Source organism: Mandrillus leucophaeus, unplaced genomic scaffold (assembly GCF_000951045.1).
Source record: "Mandrillus leucophaeus isolate KB7577 unplaced genomic scaffold, Mleu.le_1.0 Scaffold1077, whole genome shotgun sequence".
Lineage (NCBI taxonomy): Eukaryota > Metazoa > Chordata > Mammalia > Primates > Cercopithecidae > Mandrillus > Mandrillus leucophaeus.
In genome coordinates, this window is record NW_012098954.1 from 341,189 (window position 1) to 358,345 (window position 17,157).

At 54.2% G+C, this 17,157-nt stretch overlaps 1 protein-coding gene across 8 annotated transcripts; it reads right to left on the reverse strand.

Annotated features, from left to right (window-relative positions):
• Positions 1-363: 363 nt before the first annotated feature.
• Positions 364-14,824, reverse strand: DUSP13 (dual specificity phosphatase 13). 8 transcript variants are annotated; one of them, XM_011986015.1, is made up of 8 exons: positions 14,615-14,801; positions 13,600-13,817; positions 11,050-11,252; positions 9,303-9,506; positions 7,548-7,642; positions 3,368-3,541; positions 1,501-1,721; positions 364-810 (listed from the first exon to the last, which is right to left on the reverse strand). In XM_011986015.1, exons 1-8 carry the CDS (start codon positions 14,761-14,763, stop codon positions 608-610), a joined length of 1,467 nt encoding a protein of 488 aa, XP_011841405.1. In that variant the 5' UTR covers positions 14,764-14,801; the 3' UTR covers positions 364-607. The 8 variants fall into 8 exon arrangements, with proteins under 8 accessions (XP_011841405.1, XP_011841413.1, XP_011841443.1 ...); XM_011986023.1 differs by having other exon boundaries at positions 11,050-11,257; positions 14,615-14,800; XM_011986053.1 differs by lacking the exon at positions 11,050-11,252 and having other exon boundaries at positions 13,600-13,891; positions 14,615-14,824.
• Positions 14,825-17,157: the final 2,333 nt, after the last annotated feature.

The window sequence follows — 17,157 nt, forward strand, 5'->3', positions numbered from 1 at the left end:
TGAAAGCAGAGTGTCAGTGAAAAGACTGACTGGTTTCAAGAGATGCTACTTGTGAATTTTGATATTCAGCCTTGGGTAGGATGGGCATGGAGAGAATGGTGATGCATTGAACTTGGATCTTTATCAGACAACCTAACTCCTGGGTGAGGGTATGAGGAGGACAAGATGAGGATGAGGTCATCTAATCCTCACACTTGTACCACCACTCCTTCCTCCTGTACCCAAGGCAGATATCACAAATTATTCCCACCTGTCCTCCTCCCCAAGGCTGCCATTCCACTGAATCAGAGTTGGCGAGCCATCTGGAACCTTGTGACCATCCCGAGAGTAAGCCACGGCCCCACAGACCACCAAAAGATCGCCTGTCTTTATGATGATGAATATTTTATTATAGAGATGGACTGAACTCACTTTTGCATAAAGAATCTCTGGATTGGGTCAGGGAAATTCACCTGCTAAGAGGTCACCACCTAGCTATCCCTGCCTCTGCCTCAGCCCCCACTTGCTGTTTACATCTCAGGGTCACTAGGAACTGCAGAGCCTGCTGTCCCCAGGGCCAGGCTGGTGGGGTCAGGCCAAGGGTCAGGGATCCTGGCCGCCTGCCAGATCAGAGCCGCCCTGTCTCCTGCCCCAGTCGGTTGTCCAGAACCTGGAGCTGCTGGAGGAAGCCTGAGTTAGGGCAGATATTGCGGTGGGCCTGCACCGTCTGGATGGCCTCTACCAGCGTCATGTTCTCGTAGATCATGAGGAAGGCCAGGACAAGCGTGGCAGAGCGGCTTATCCCCATGGCACAGTGTACCAGCACGCGGCCTGTGGGGAGAACCAAGCTAACATCAGCTACCTGCCCTTGAACCACCCACCCCTTTGGGAAGAAGAGACACCCATGGCCATCCTCTACAGCATCCTGCAATACTGACACTGTCTACTCTGTCAAATGGGGCAACTGAAGCCCAGAGAGAGAAGGCTGGCTCAAAGTCACATAGCAAGTTAGAGGCAGAGTTTAGGTTAGCAGCTGGGATTGCCTTCTTCAGGTCCAGGTGCTTCCTCAGGCATTCTTTGCAACTCTGGGCCAGGGGAAGGGGGTTTATTGAATTCCTCAGGTCCCTGGGTTTGCATCAGATTATAGGGGGTGTCCACCTACCTCCTCTGAGTTCTGCCATCTAGCCTGTGCCTGCAGCTCTATCCCAAGGACTCATTGTAGAGGAGCCTGCTCAAGAGCTTCGCTGGGTTCTATACCTTCTGCCCAGTGCCTGGCCTCTTATGGAGGGATGTGGTGATGCTGATGACTACACTGGATCTTAGTTATGTCCGTGATTGCTAGCCTCGAGGGTGTCCCTGAAGGCGACACTCACTGAATGGTAGTAGCTATTTGCCCCATGGAGTGGGAGGGTTGCTGAAAGGGGTTGTCTCTCTGGACTCCCACCCACCAGGGCTACTGGAAAAATGGAGAGTCCTAAAGCGCACCCTCTACCCTCCACCATGCCAGACCCAGAAGTGCACCTTGGGGAATACTGAGGGCAGCTCGGATGTATCGAGCAACAGGCAGAAAGTAGACACTGAGGTCAAAGAAGGGGTTGTCATCTGCCTCGATGCCATAGTACTCCAGGGACATTCCACGGTAGAACTTGGCACCTGTGTCCACCTGGAACTTGCCCGCAGCGGCATTCACAACGTGGGTGATTCCCAGCTGGGTCAGCTTGCTCTTGTCCCGGGCTGCGTACCTGGAGGGGAGGACACAAGGGGTTAGGAGGGTGGCGGTAGATCTCACTGTGGCAGCTCTGGCTGAGTTGAAGTCTGCAAACACCCCCGCCCACCACCCACCAAGGGAAGAGACAAGAGCCTGCAAATCGGCCCAGGGTGAAGGGGCTCCTCCAGTTGGAGTTTAAGACTCCTTTTCATGCTGGGTGCGGTGGCTCATTCCTATAAATCCAGCACTTTGGCAGACTGAGGTGGGCGGATCACTTGAGGTCAGGAGTTTGAGACCAGCCTGGCCAACATGGTGACACCCCGTCTCTACTAAAATACAAAAAATTAGCTGGGCGTGGTGGCATATGCCAGTAGTCCCAGCTACTCAGCCTCCTGAGTAGCTGGGACTACAGGCATATGCCAGTAGTCCCAGCTACTTGGGAGGCTGAGGTGGGAGAATCACCTGAGCCTGGGAGGTTGAGGCTGCAGTGAGTGAAGATTGCACTACTATACTCCAGCCTGGGTGGCAGAGTGAGACTCCGCCTCAAAAAAAAGAAAAATTCGCTAGGTGTGGTGGTGCACACCTGTATTCCCAGCTACTTGAGAGGCTGAGGCAGGAGAACTGCTGAGCCTAGGAATTTGAGGTTGCAGTGAATGATGATAATCCCTGCACTCCAGCCTAGGCAACAGAGAGAGATCTTCTCTCTAAATAAATAAATAAAAATTTTAAGATGAAATATTACTAGGATCATTGTTCATAATAGTCAAAAAGTGGAAACAATTCAAATGTCCATATTCAGTAAAATGGATAAACTGTGGCATAATCATATAATGAAATCTCCAGCAGTGAAAATATGAATGAACTGCAGATACACATAACAACGTGGGTGACTCACAAATTTGAGCAAAAGATGCCAGGCACAAAACACACACAATATGATTCCACTCATAAAATTTTAAACAGCAGGTGAAACTGACTACACTGTTTAGGTATATAGGTGGTAAAACTTTAAAGAAAAACAGGGAAATAATTAATTCAACAGACAGTGATTAACCACAGAGAATAGAAAAGTTATAATGAGAAAAATTCAGTAGGGGCTTCTGGGAGACAAGTAATATCCTTTTTCTTCACTGGGTGATGAAGCTGTTCATACATGCTCTGTGCACATTTCTTTTTTCCTTTTTTTTCTTTTTTGACACAGAGTCTCGCTCTTATTGCCCAGGCTGGAATGCAATGGTGCGATCTCAGCTTACTGCAACCTCCGCTTCTCGGATTCAAGTGATTCTCCTGCCTCAGCCTCCTGAGTAGCTGCGATTACAGGTCTCCACCACCATGCCTGGCTAATTTTTTGTATTTTCAGTAGAGATGAGGTTTCACAATGTTGGCCAGGCTGGTCTCGAACTCCTGACCTCAAGTGATCCACCTGTCTCGGCCTCCCAAAGTGCTGGGATTACAGGCATGAGCCACCGCACCCGGCCCTGTGCCCTTTTCTTATGTGCATTCTAGTTCCACAGTTAAAAGCAGTAATAATATAAAAGGAAAGAAAAATAGGGAAAGAGACGGTGGGAGGCAAGGGTGCCACCTCTGCCCTGGAGGGCTCTGGGAGAGGCTCATGCCCTCATTCCCGTGTGAACCTCACACCTTTCTGCCACCCCCACTCCTAATGTGGGTCTTACTCACGCATCTCCCAGGAAGAGGCTGGGCCAGACCTCGTCGATGTGGTTCAGCATGGCAGCCTGACGGACCCACAGCAAACGCTGTAGCGAAGCCAACGTGGGCGGCTGGTAGGGGGATGCCCGGACTGCCCCGTGGATCTTGGGCCTCCGGAGGTCCTGCTTCTGCAGGGAGTCCATCCTGGAACAGAGTGGACACCGCAGTGGCTGGAGGCAGGCTCCTGGAGGGTGGATCCAGCTGATGGGGAAGCCCATGGTGCAGTACCCAGGTGCCACGGGGATGCTGCGGGAAGGGCCTCAGCTATTTCACATGAGGTATTAACAAGCTCAGCTGGGGCTGGGGCCTAGAACCCTTCCCTAGGGAACAAGGGAATCGATCTTTTGTCACTGCTGTGGAGCTGGGCAGACCTCTCTCCTGCCCTCTGCTGAGCTGCAGCTGTATGAAGCTTTGGCCAAGGGGCCCTTGGAGTTCCCTATTTGTGGCACTAGTCAGTGCAGATCTCACCCCTAAGTCAGCTTGGACTTTGTAGGGATGAAAGCTGTGGCTTTCAGGGCACAGATGGCTGTGGCTCTCAGGGCACCCCCCGCCCCACTAACCTAAGCAGCTGTCAGGCAAGGCGGAAGTGAAGACCCAGGTGTCCTCCTCATCCCCCACTGTGACCTCTCAAGCCCCCTCACCTGCTACTTCCAGTACTCATCCTCAGACTCCTGTCCCCTCCCACTTTCAGGGACTCGGAGATCAGAGCCCATCTCCAGGTAAGAGGCTAGGGCTGTGAACTGGTATTTGTTAGCATCTCCACATGGAATGAGCTAATGCCTCTTATAAGCCTGATGCCTCTGGCTGGGCACGGTGGCTCATGCCTGTAATCCCTGCACTTTGGGAGGCCGAGGCAGGCAGAACCCCTGAGGTCAGGAGTTCAAGACCAGCCTGGCCAATGTGGCAAAACCCTGTCTCTACCACAAATACAAAAATTAGCCAGGTGTGGTGGTCCACTCCTGTAGTCCCAGCTACTCGGGAGGCTAAGGCAGGAGAACCTCTTGAACCTGTGAGGCAGAGGTTGCAGTGAGCCGAGATCATACCACTGCACTCCAGCCTGGGCGACAGAGTGAGACTCCGTCTCAACAACAAAAAACCTGATGTCTCACTCGTGGGATGTCGGCTCCTATTTTACCCAGGAGGAAGCTAAAGCTCAGAATGTTTTAAAAGTGACGCCCAAAGCCATACGGCTCATAAGTAGCAAGGCTGGGGTTTTAGTCCATCCCCAAGCCTTTCAGTTACCATCTTCGGGGCCTCCAGAGAGTGGTCACTAGCCCCCCTTTTTTCTCAAGGGGGCCTGGTGCTGCTGAACCACACACCTGCCTATAGGCCCCGGGTTTTCCTCCTTACCCCCACGACTCAGGCCAGCGCTGGATATCAGGTCCCACCCGGGTCAGGTGGCTTGTTTCAGGCATCTGCTGGCTGAAGGAGTCAGGGACCCTGCGGAGCTGGATTTTCAGCGGCACCAGAATATGGGCCTGGTGCCGTGTTGGAGAGGGGGACCTGTCTTTGCTAACTGCCCCTGATCCCCTGGACCAGTGACTAGGGAAGGTGCATACTGGGAAGAACATCTTTTCCCTTTGGTAGGCAGTGCCAGGACCAGAAAGAGAAACGGGCACCTAGGAGGCTTCCGGCTTGGCCAGGCTCACCCAGTGGGAGGCTGTCGGGCAAGGCGGAAGTGAAGACCCAGGTGTCCTCCTCATCCCCCACTGTGACCTCTCCAGGCGGCTGAGTGGCCTGCCACCTACCTGGGGCATGGTCTGGGGCCAGGAATGGGGGAGTGGGTGCAGGGGCAGGACTCTGCCTGAGTGGAACAAGGCTGGGCAGGTTCCGCCCAGAACACAAACACTGTGAAGCGGCTAGAATTCCAGGTGCTGGCTGGGGCGCCCATGGGGGTGGGGTCTGAGAGCTGACTGAGGCCTTGTGGACTGCGGTGGGCTCTCCAGTCCCTCTAAATGCCCAGGTCTCCTCTCTGCTTGGTATCTCTTTGGGATTGAAGACCCTTGGTTCCATAACCCCCCATGAAGATGGGAGGCTACCTGAAGAGGTGGGAAGAGAACTTCTGAGGCAGCGAGGAGAGCCTGGCTTCCCCGGGACTCTGCCATGACTTTCTGTGGTCACAAGCAAGTCTTTGCCCTGATCTGGACCACAGTTTATCTTCCCCTGCTAGGGATCCTGAACTTAACTTTCAGGATGCTCTGGGCGTCTGACCCGAGAATGACAGAGGAGGGTCTGGATGTGCGGTCACTGCAGGGCAGAGCGCAGTGTAGTGTGGTGGAGTGGGGGAAGCCCTCAGGCCCCAGGGGAGTCAAACAGCCACACTGGTCTGGAGCCATCAGGTAGGGAGATGGGGCTTTGGGAAGTGGGACGGGCACCAGACTCAGGCCTGTGGAGCTTGGCATGGGGTGAGGCTGCCCCCCTGTGGCCAATGGGTGTCTCGCAGCCCAGCCGTGCCAGGGAGCAGGCAGCCAGGCCCCACCCCCAGGAGGCTCCAGAGGGGAGAAGGATTTGGGGGCTGGTAGGCCACAGTGCGTGCCTCTGCCTCCGAGGGGACCTACGCCCAGGTCTGAAGAACGGGGCTCTCCCCTGGACTTAGCGCTACTCCTGGTCAGGCTCCACCTAATGCCTCGCTCCCGATGCTCAGGGTGTTGCCCCGCCTGGCCACTCTAACCCACTGGGACCCAGCCCAGCCCCTCAGTCAGAGTCAGGCCCAGCCACCCGCCCAGGGACTCGTCCTTTAAGCCCCAGGCCCTCCCAGGGAGGGGAAGTCGGTGATTGTGGCAGCTCCGCAGGTTTCTGAGACCCGAAACAGTCTTCGGAGGGCCCCACCTGACATTACCTTCCATGTCTCCTCGGACCCAGCCGGGTGAGGCACAGGCCCAATGTCCAGCAGGGCCAGGGCCTGACCGGGCTCCCCTCCCACTCCCTGCAGCCCTCCTTCTCTCCCTGGTCTCGTGCTCCTCTTCTCCCTCTTCCTGCCTCCCCCGCTCAGCAGAGCAGCTGCCTCTGTAGGCAGGGCTTTTCCTGGCCTGCTCCTGTGCTGCTGCTGGTTGCAAGTCCATGCACTTGTTTTCTGTCTTTGCATCTCTCCTCCCTGGGTAGCTCCCCCATTTGCCTCTGTCTCCCATCCCCCCCCCAGGAAGCTCATGTGCCTTTGCAGCCTCCCATGACACTGCTCTGCGTGCCCACGACATCAGGCAGAGGCACAGGCTTCCTTGGGGCAGGGGGCAGCTCTTTGCCATCCACCTCTCAGCTGCAGCTTCAGATGGTCCCCTGGACTTTCTTCCTGCCCATCCTTTCTGACTCCACTCCAGGGAGGCCAGACAGGAGTGTGGCCACAGGCCACGTGGGGCTGGAGATCTCAGGGCAGGACCAGTGAGGAGTGTGGGGAAGAAGGCCTGCAGAAGGGTGGTGTGTGGCGCCAGTGGGTAAGAGCTGTGGGTCTCTGCGCTCAGCCTGCGGACCTTGGGGAGGGCAGACCTGGGCAGAATTCTCAGGTCTGGTAGTTGCATCTATGTGGTCTTTACTGAGCCAGTTTCTTCAGTGAGGATGCTGTGAGAATTCCATGTAATAATTAATGTAAAGCACCTCCCACAGGGTCTGTCTCATGGTAGATGCCCAATAAATGGTGCATCTTACTATTATTACCACTACTATAACTACTCTTACCCTTTCTAGCCCCAGCCATATCCTGGGTGGAGGGTAACTTCCCTACGGGACAGTGAGGTTTCTTCTCTGTCTCTGTATTTCTTAATGTTTCTTCCTCTGTCCAGCAATAATTGGTCTATTTAGCACTCATCAAGGATGTGTCAGACAGAGCTAGGCGCTTACATTTTCTCACTGAATCCTCACAGTGCCTTTATGGAACAGGCAATATTATCATCCCCATTTTACAGATGAAGAAACCGAGACTCAGAGAGGTTAAGCAACACATCCAGAGTCACACAGCCAATTGATGTGGGAGTCAGGATTCAAGCCCAGGTCTTTCTGACTTTACTATACTTTGTCTGCACCTTCATCTCTGACCCAGTCAGTTCTCCACCCAACCCAACCCCCACCCTTCCCCACACAGGCACAAGTGTCCTGGCCCTCATTACCCAGCATGCTCAGAGACCACACCCTACCCCCCAAATTAGGGGCACTCACCCACCTGTGGGAGTATCTGGCCCGGGCTGTGCACTTCTCTGACGGGCAGTTTGTGCTGCCGGCTTTCAGCCGCCTGTCTCCGCACACTTGATGCTGTTTCTATTTTTTGATTTGAGTTTAATTATAAAGCATGCTGTCTACTCCCCTCTTCCAGCCTCCCCTGCCACTCCCAACTTGTCCACTGGTTCCATGGCATGACCAGTGCCAAGCCTAGCCAGGCACCTTTCCTTCCAGGCCCAGGCCTCTATTCCAGCACTGCTAAGAATCAAGGCAGCTCAGCCCAGGTCTGACTGTGGCATATTGTGTACATGTATGTTGACAGTAGGAGAAGGAAGATCAAATAAAGCATTTTAAAAGGTCTCTTGGCCGGCGAAAGTGGCTAACGTCTATAATCCCGACACTTTGGGAGGCTGAGGTGGGAGGATTGCTTGAGTCCAGGAGTTCGAGACCAGTCTAGGCAATATGGCCAGACCCTGTCTCTACTAAAAATACAAAAAATTAGCCAGTTGGGCCAGTCGCGGTGGCTCATGCCTGTAATCCCAGCACTTTGGGAGGCCAAGGTGGGTGGATCACCTGAGGTTGGGAGTTCGAGAACAGTCTGACCAACATGGAGAAAACCTGTCTCTACTAAAAACAAAATTAGCTGGCATGGTGGTGCATGCCTGTAATCCCAGCTACTCGGGAGCCTGAGGCAGGAGAATCACTTGGAGGCAGGAGAATCACTTGAACCCAGGAGGCGGGGGTTGCGGTGAGGTGAGATCACGCCATTGCACTTTAGCCTGGGCAACAAGAGCGAGACTCCGTCTCAAAAAATAAAAATAAAAAAAATTAGCTGCTTGTGGTGGCACATGCTTGTAGTCCCATCTATTCGGGAAGCTCAGGTGGGAGAATTACCTGAGCCCAGGCAGTCAAGGCTGCAGTGAGCCCTAATCCCTGACTATGCCACTGCACTCCAGGCTACGCAACTGGAGTGAGACCCTTTCCCTTGGCCTTCAAGGGTATTATGGAAGAAGAGCAGAAAGTTCAAGCTGGAAAGATGTTCTGTGGAGGAGGACAGTGAAGAGACTAGCCAAAAATCACATGTAAACTGGTGGCATTGCCAACAGCAGAACCCAGGTCCAGGGGCCCTCAGTTAGGGGCCAAGGCTGATGGGACAGGTCCAGGATAAAGACCTAGAAGACTCAGGCCGAGGGAAGCGGCGCAGGCCCACACACAGACACAGGTGTAGAGCAGGTCTGCAGACAGCCCTGGGCTGCAGACAGAAGCAATGTGTCCAGGGCCACTCCCACCCTCTGCCAAGCTCCTCCCCCAACCCAAAAGGCAGGGATACCCAGGCCCCGCTGTCCCCTGAGGCCAGAGAGATGGTCTTTTAGGTCTCTCCTCTGCTAACTGTGGTCAGCTAGGACCTTCAATTGGGCCCATTAGGAACCTTCTCTGTCATCCACAGACCTTTGTCATACACCCATACCTTGATACTATTCTCCCACTTGCACTCCCAGATGATGGGGACAGGGCACACCCATGCCTGCAGCCACACCTGCGCTGGGGCTCTGAGGTCTGAGCTTCAGGGAGCTAAGGCTCAGCCCCTCCTGGGGCTCCCTGAACCCTGAGGGGAGCTGCTGGAGGCAGCTGTGGCCAACAGCTATCACAAATACCTGAAACCCCCTTCCTCTCTCCTGCCCTCCCCACTTTCCCAGGGAACCTGGGATCCCTGGCCAAGACGCCTGAGGGCTTGGCTGAGAGGGGAGCCCACTCCCACCTGTGGAGGCCAAAGACAGTGGCGGAGAGGGGGTGCAGGCGCCAGGAGGAGCCGGATGGAGTAGCAGGCTCTAGGGCGGACTCCACGCTGCGCTCCCACCATCTTCTGTGTGTCCGCCTGGGCCAGAGCCTCCAGCAGCACCAGAAGGACCAGTGCCAGGGTGGCAAATTGGCAGAGCCCCATGGCAGGGAGTAAGGACCAGCTCTGGAAGAGAGATGAGTTCTGTGTTACAGGCAGGTGAACCAAGGCCCAGGCTGGCTGGGACTTGTTGAGGCAGGGGTAAGAGCTGTCACCTAAACCTGCTTCTGCCTTAAGCCCTGTGCATAAGGTCAATGAGTGCAGCTGCTGGGAGAGATGAGGAGGTAGATTTGATATCCATGGCTTAGGGACAGAGATGACCTCTCCCCATCGGCCCCTTATCTTTCAGAGTCCCCAGACCCAGAGCTACTGCGTACGGCTGCACAGGCTACACACTGCATAACTCCTGGGGCCTCCAGTTGCACAGTTTGGTGGATGACACCTCCATGAATTGTGCAATGCTATACCCCTGCCTATCCAACTCCCCCAAAGTCAGTTGCCTGATGGGAAAGATGCTGAGGTCAGAGGTCAGGGAGCCTAAGGCCCCAGGCTGAGGGAGAGGGGTGACTGGGCATGGTCTGAGATCTGCTGCTCTGCCAGGTTCCGGGGTCCTGTCTAGAGGAGAGAGAGCAAGCTGGGAATTTGCCATTCCACGGAAAACATGCCCCCTTCAGACCTTCTACCCATAGAGCTCCATGCCACAGCTTGGCGGCAGGCCAATCTCAAGCCCAGCTATAACCCAAAGTTTCTTATCACGCTCACCCCCAAACTCTAAACTTAGCCCTTGATCCTTCCCTAATTCCCTCCAGCCAGCCCATGGGAAGGGGTCAATGCTGCTGAAGGGCCTCCCTTCTGGTTGGGCTGGCTATGCCTTCAGAGATAGGAACCACTCTTAGGGGTGGGAGACAGGGAGAGAGTTAGGCCCTGCCCTGGGAGGCTTCTGGGAGGAAAAAACTGCTGCTGTTCCAGCTCCCAAGCATGCCCAGGCCAGTCACCCACCCCCAAATGGCAGCCTGTCTGTGGCGTGGGGTGGTGGGGACAGCCAAAGACAGGTTTGAGGCGAGACAGAGAAGGAGTTGTAGGGGAAGCAGAGGTGGAGGCAGGCCCTGCTGGGTGGGGAGCTGCCGTGGAGGCCTGGCCTTAGCTCACTGATGAGAATTAGCTAAGTCTGGAAGGTTTTCTCTGCGGCATTGTACCTGGGGTCCAGACCTAGGGGGAAGGGGATGTGGAGGTTCAGGAGGGTCCAGGCTGGCTATGCAGATGCCTCGGTGAGATGTAGGGGAGCCCCCACAAGCTTTCAGCTGAGGCAGGGCAGGTTGGCCTCAAGACCAGGTAGGAAAGTCTCCCCTCTTCCATTTTACGCTTTCCACGCCCTCACATCCTAGTCCTCCTCTTCTCTTTGGGGTCTGAAGGATCCAAGTAGGGTGGGGGAGATGGGTTGGGGGTCCTACAGGAGAACTGCCTCGGCCGGGCCCTTGGGTGAGACCTTGGGTAGGTGAAGGGAACCTAGCAGTTTGGGGAGAGGGCCAGGCCCCGTTTAATCCTCACTTCCAGCCACATGCAGCCCTGCCAACCAATCCTGCAAGAACCCAATCCTATGTCCGCAGGCCAGGCCCTCACCTGGCCTCTTCCTGCCAACCACATCCAGCTTCGCCCCCCGAGGCCTCACCTGGCCCCTCAGCTCTGGCCGGCACCCCGCAGTTGCTGGTCCAGCCTGCAGAGCTGGTGCAGGAAGCCTCGGTTGGGGAAGACCCATCGGTGCTGCCTCACAGTGATCACCGCCTGGCGCAGGGAGAGCCGCTGGTGCAGCATGAGGTAGGCCAGGACTAGCGTGGCGGAGCGGCTCACGCCCACCACACAGTGCACCAGGACCTTGGCTGAGGAAGACATCCTGGTGAAAAACCCTTTCCCACCAGCCGGCCCACCCACGGGCTGGGATGGGAACCCAAGTTCCTTTCCTACCCTGCCTTGGGTATACTTTGTGATCCTGAGCAAGTCACTCAGCCTTTATGAACCTCAGTTTCCTGATCGGTAAAATGGGTAGATCAATACCTGTTCTGCCTGCCTTTGGGATAGGGTCCGAATTTTTTTTTCTTTTCTTTCTTTCCTTTCTTTTAAATTTATTTTTTATTTTTATTTATTTTTTATTTTTATTTTTTATTTTTTGAGATGGAGTCTCACTCTGTTGCCCAGGCTGGAGTGCAGTGGCGCGATCTCAACTCACTGCAAGCTCTGCCTCCCGGGTTTATGCCATTCTCCTGCCTCAGCCTCCCGAATAGCTGGGACTACAGGCACCTGCCACCAGGTCTGGCTAATTTTTTTGTATGTTTTAGTAGACACAGGGTTTCACCGTGTTAGCCAGGATGGTCTCGATCTCCTGATCTCGTGATCCGCCTGTCTTGGCCTCCCAAAGTGCTGGGATTACAGGTGTGAGCCACCTCTCCTGGCCTCCTAACCTTTTTAACATAGCTTGTTAAGACCCTTCAAGAGCTGGCCCCTGTCGCCTCATCTTAGACTGTCCCTCCCCCACCTTCAGCTCGAGGAAAAATGGAGGAACTTGCAGTTCCTTGAGGCTGCCATGTTTTCTGACCTCCAGCCTTACCACATGCTATTCCAAATACCTGCAAATTGTTTCCCCTAGTCTCGGTCTGACTAACTTCTACTACTCATCCACCAGGTTTCGGCTGAGACATGGCTTCCTCCACAGGCTTTCTTGACCGCTCAAAGTATTGCTTGAATCACAGAGCAGCTCATCTTTTTTGCATATGACCCATGAATACTTTTGTAGAGGGAAGTCCCCCCTTCTTACTGATCCTCTAGGCTCAGCACCCCCGCCGTGTGCTCCCAGAGCCCTCCACACTGGCCCACTCTTATGCGTAGCTCTCACTATACTATTCACAATTTGGCTGTCTTTCCACCAGTTCTAAGAGGGCAAGGACCCTGCTTCTTAAAGTCTGGATTCCCAGTATTTATTTAGCTCAGTGCCAGGCACATAGTGGATACTTAGTAAATAGCTGGTGAATGAATGGACAAAGAACAAAAGAATGTCAAAGTGCTTTGGATACTAAAAAGTCATGTGAGCTGTAATCTTGTCATTCTTGTCACATAGATGAGGAAACTGAAGTCCAGAGAGGGACACTGGCTTGCCCAGGGTCACATAGTGAGGGACACAGCTGTCTTCTAGGATGGACACAAAGCCAGGACACCAGCCTCCCTGGACTCCTATGCTGTATCCTGAGTATTTGAAGATACATTTCTTTCTAGTTAAAAGTACTTTGAGGGGCGGGTGCGGTGGCTCATGCCTGTAATCCCAGCACTTTGGGAGGCCGAGGCAGACAGATCACTTGAGGTCAGGAGTTCGAGACCAGCCTCGCTAACATGGTGAAACCCTGTCTCTGCTAAAATACAAAACTTAGCTGGGTGTGATGGCAGATGCCTGTAGTCCCAGCTACTTGGGAGGCTGAGGCACGAGAATTGCTTGAAGTCGGGAGGCAGAGGTTGAACCCAGGAGATGGAGGGGCCAAGATTGTGCCACTGCACTCTAGCCTGGGTAGCACTGAGACTCTGTCTCAGAAAAAAAAAAGGAATAAAAGAAGTACTTTGGGGCAGACATCTAGGTACCAAATGGTGCTTTCCCAAAGCTGAGTGTTGCAGAGAAAGAGCTATTCTGCTGTTTGGGAGAAATGGCTTTCAGCCTTAGGGTTGCTCCTAACTCATGGCATGACCTTGTATTCCAGGCCTCAGTTTCCCCATCTGGGAAGGAATAGGGTTTGATAAAATGCTGGAGCACTAAGCAGAGAACTTTTTTTCGGGGGGGGGGGCAGATGGATTTCACCCTTTTGCCCAGGCTAGAGTGAAGTGGCATGATATCGGCTCACTGCAACCTCCCCCTGCCCTGTGTTCAAGCAATTCTCCTGCCTCAGCCTCCCGAGTAGCTGAGATTATAGGTGTGTGCCACCATGCCCGGCTAATATTTGTATTTTTAGTAGAGATGAGGTTTCACCGTGTTGGCCAGGCTGGTCTTGAACTCCTGACCTCAGATGATCCACCCACCTTGGCCTCCCAAAGTGCTAGGATTACAAGCATGAGCCACTGTGTCCGGCCTAAGCAGAGGATTTTTAAAAACCAGGGATGGGAGGGCACTGATGACTGAGAAGAAATGAGGCATCCTCCCCAGGAATGAGCAAGATGGGATACGGGCTTGGACCCCAAGTCCTACCCCCAGGCGTGTTGAGGGCACGGTGGATGAAGTCAGCCGCGGAGGAGAAGTAGGCACTGATGTCAAAATCAGGGAGGTCGTGGGCTGGCACCCCCAGGTAGCTCACACTGCTGCCGTAGAAGTCAGGGCCGCCCTGACAGTAGAGGCCCCCGTGGGCGGCGTTCAGCACGTGGGTGATGCCCAGCTTCCACAGCTCAAAGCGGTTGTTTGCTGTGGCCCTGGGGAGGGCAGGAAGGGCACTGGATGACAGCCAAGCCATGGGACCAGGAGGGAGGCTTTGCCTGGCCCCCTGCTGCAGAGGGACCGAGCCATCAGGGTCCAAAGAGAATCCAACCCCAGCAAGCTCCAAGTGGGGTCTGACTCCACCCCCATACCCAGAGCCCCACACTTTCTGGTGGCAGAACTGGTGGTATGCGTGTGTTGGGGGATCTTTAGACCCTCTCTGCTTCCTCAAGGCCTCTGCTCCTGCCTTGGCCAGGACAGGAAGGAAGGGATTGCTTCAGCCCTAGAACCTGGCTGCCCCTCCCTTCTTGCCTCATGTCCTCCCACGCACATCCGTCCTCTACCGGCTACCACCTAATACCTGCTTCTAGCCTACAAATGTTGAGAGGCAACACCTTCTCTGATTCACCTTCAGTCAGGCTTCTCCACCATCTGTATCCAGAGGAGGGAGGCTGGGTCCAGAAATAGGGGGCTCTCTGTCTACCTCATCTCATGCTGCAAATACTATTTCCCAGGCCTATACCTCTACACTTGCCAGTTGTCCTGGAAATGTTTCCCAGGACTCCTGGGAGACTCCCTGCTTTCAGGCAGGCGAAGTCCCTGCTCCCCCTCGTGGCCATACCTGGTCACTGCACTGTCCTTGGCACCCTGGGGTCCTGGAGAAGGTCCCTGGCCTGGGATGGTCAGAGCAGAGCTATTTCTCCTTGTTTCTACCCTCCTGTGTCTGGTAAAGCCACCAAGAACTGCCTCTCCTTGTCCCCACCCCCATGACCCTTGGCCAGCTATCACTCACGCATCTCCTATGAAAAGGTTGGGCCAAACTTCATCCACGCGGCTGCAAGAAGACTTCCCCGCCCTCAGGAGCTCCTCCAGCTCCAGGATGCTGGGGCAAGGCGTGGCTTTGTCCTCTCCCACCAGCTCTGGGAGCGAGGTCTCAGCCATGGGCCAGCCCGCCCACCCCTCTGCCTCTGCGGTCACTCCTCTCTGCCTCTCCAGTGTCATTTCTCCTTCCCAGAGATTGACAGGGACAGGTGGGACAGGAGCAAGTGACTCAGCAAGTCAAAGGGGCCTCTGGAGCAGACAAGACCTTTTCCTCCCTAAGCCTCCCCCCACCCCCAAACTCCGTGAGAACATGGAATCAGAGAGACCTCTGCAAGTCAGCTACCTCCCTGAACCTCAGTTTCTTCATCTGTAAAGTAAGGATAATCACACCTACCTCAGAGAATTTGAGGATTAAATGAAACAAAAGACGTGCTGGGTCTGACACAGTAGGTGCTTAGAAACGTCTGTGAATTAGTAGATGTAGAGCCCTGCCTAAGGCTATTAGGTTATGAGGACTGAGTTAAAGTAGAGATCCAGGGTGCAGAGGAGGTGGCTGGTTCCAAGGATGAATGATAGAACTGAAAGAAGTGTACAGTCTAGGTGGGCCACAAATCGGGTAGGAGCTGGATTGGATGTCTGTTGGACGAGTCTCTGAATTATGGAGGTCAGGGACAGTTTTCTGAGTTGTAGAGTCAGAGAAATACGGATAAGAGACATGGAGAGCTTCATTTTTAAAGCGTGCCCACAAGATTCATGGGGGAAGGGGGAAAGTGTTTGTTTTTTGTTTGTTTGTTTTTTTAGACAGGGTCTCCCTCTGTCACCCAGGCTGGAGTACAGTGACATCTTGGCTCACTGCCACCACCACCTCCCAGGTTCAAGTGATTCTTCTGCTTTAGCCTCCTGAGTAGCTGGGGTTACAGGCGTGCACCACCATGCCACACTAATTTTTGTGTTTTTAGTAGAGACGGGGTTTGTCAGCCGTGTTGGTCTGACTGCTCTTGAACTCCTACCTCAAGTGATCAGCCTGCCTCGGCCTCCCAAAGTACTGGGATTACAGGTGTGAGCCATCATGCCCGGCCAGTGGGGGAAGGTTTGAACAATGGTCCTGTAATGAACATAGCTGACTTCTCAGAAGAGAAGGCTGAAGAGGGCCTTGTATGTCAAACGGGGAGAAGGGAGGTGAGTGTTGCCCTAGACTTTGAGAGCCAAAGAGGCCAACTGTCATCAGAAACATTTTGAGGGTGGGAGGGAGATTCCTCTGTCTATAAGGGCTTTGGGTCCCAAAATAGAAACTGAGAAAGGTCAACCTGTCCTTCTGCCAGAGCTGGCTATCAGCAAAAGAGATGAGATGTCTCGCCCTCTGTCATGTGACTTCTCAGCAGCCCTGATGGAGCTGGGAAGGGTATGGGCTGCAGTGGGGAGGTTCCCAGCTGTCCTTGGCCTTAAGACCAGTTTGAAGGGAAAGGCCACACCAGGGCATCCCATGGAAGCAGTCTATATTCATGTCCATCCCATTCAGAACCACTGAAGTCAGCCCGGCACTGTGTGGGGAGGCAAGGCCAAGGAGGGGTTCGTGTCCAGGTTACAGTTGGGTCTGGACTTGGTTTATGCCTATGCTAGACCTGGCTTGGGAGGAGACCTTCCCTCAGGGTGGCGCAGCATGGTGGAGTGAGGAAAATATAGGATCAGATGTTAGATTTGGGTTGGAATATCAGTTTGCAATATGTCAGGTAACGTGTTTCTTTACCTTTCTGTGCTATACGATCCCCCTTGCAAAGTTAGCACAAGGATTTTTATTTTTATTTTTTTTGAAATGGAGTTTCGCACTTGTCGCCCAGGCTGGAGTGCAACGGCGTGATCTCGGCTCATTGCAACCTCCACCTCCCGGGTTCAAGCGATTCTCCTGCCTCAGCCTCCCGAGTAGCTGGGACTACAGGTATGCGCCACCACGCCCGGCTAATTTTTGTATTTTTAGTAGAGATGAAGTTTCACCATGCTGGCCAGGCTGGTCTCGAACTTCTGACTTCAGGTGATCCACCCGCCTCAGACTCCCAAAGTGCTGGGATTACAGGCGTGAGCTTCTACGCCTGGCCTTAGCACAAGGATTAAATGAGATGTTTATATGGCATTTGGCATAGACGCTGTCAAAGAGGAAGTGGGCAATAAATTATAACAATTATCATTGGTGGCTGGCTATTGGAGAAGAGCTGGCTCTCTCCAGAGGAATTAGGATTACCTCCTTCTAGGCCCTAACCCCTTTTACTGATTCCACAGGCCCCGCCCCCGCTCCGCTAGCCCCGCTTCCTACTCTCACTTTGGCCCTCGGCATGACGCATGCGCCCTCTGGCTCCCCCGCGGCAACTTCTCGGTTCTCCAGTCCGGCCCATCTGGAGCCTCGCGTCCTTTCCAGTGTGGGCCCCGCCCCCTGCCGGTAGAACCCCGTTCCCGGCCGGTAGGGCCTCGCCTCCCGAAGCAGTTCCGGTTCGGCTGTGAGCAGCTGCCGGCGCGGCGGTG

Coding starts and splice junctions, on each gene's coding strand:
- DUSP13 (XM_011986015.1), bottom strand. CDS start 14,763: ATGGCTGAGACCTCGCTCCCAGAGCTGGTGGGAGAGGACAAAGCCACG. Junction 13,818..14,614: donor AACCTTTTCATAGGAGATGC/GTGAGTGATAGC, acceptor TGCCCTCCCCAG/GGCCACAGCAAACAACCGCT. Junction 811..1,500: donor TGCCCTCAGTATTCCCCAAG/GTGCACTTCTGG, acceptor TTCTCCCCACAG/GCCGCGTGCTGGTACACTGT.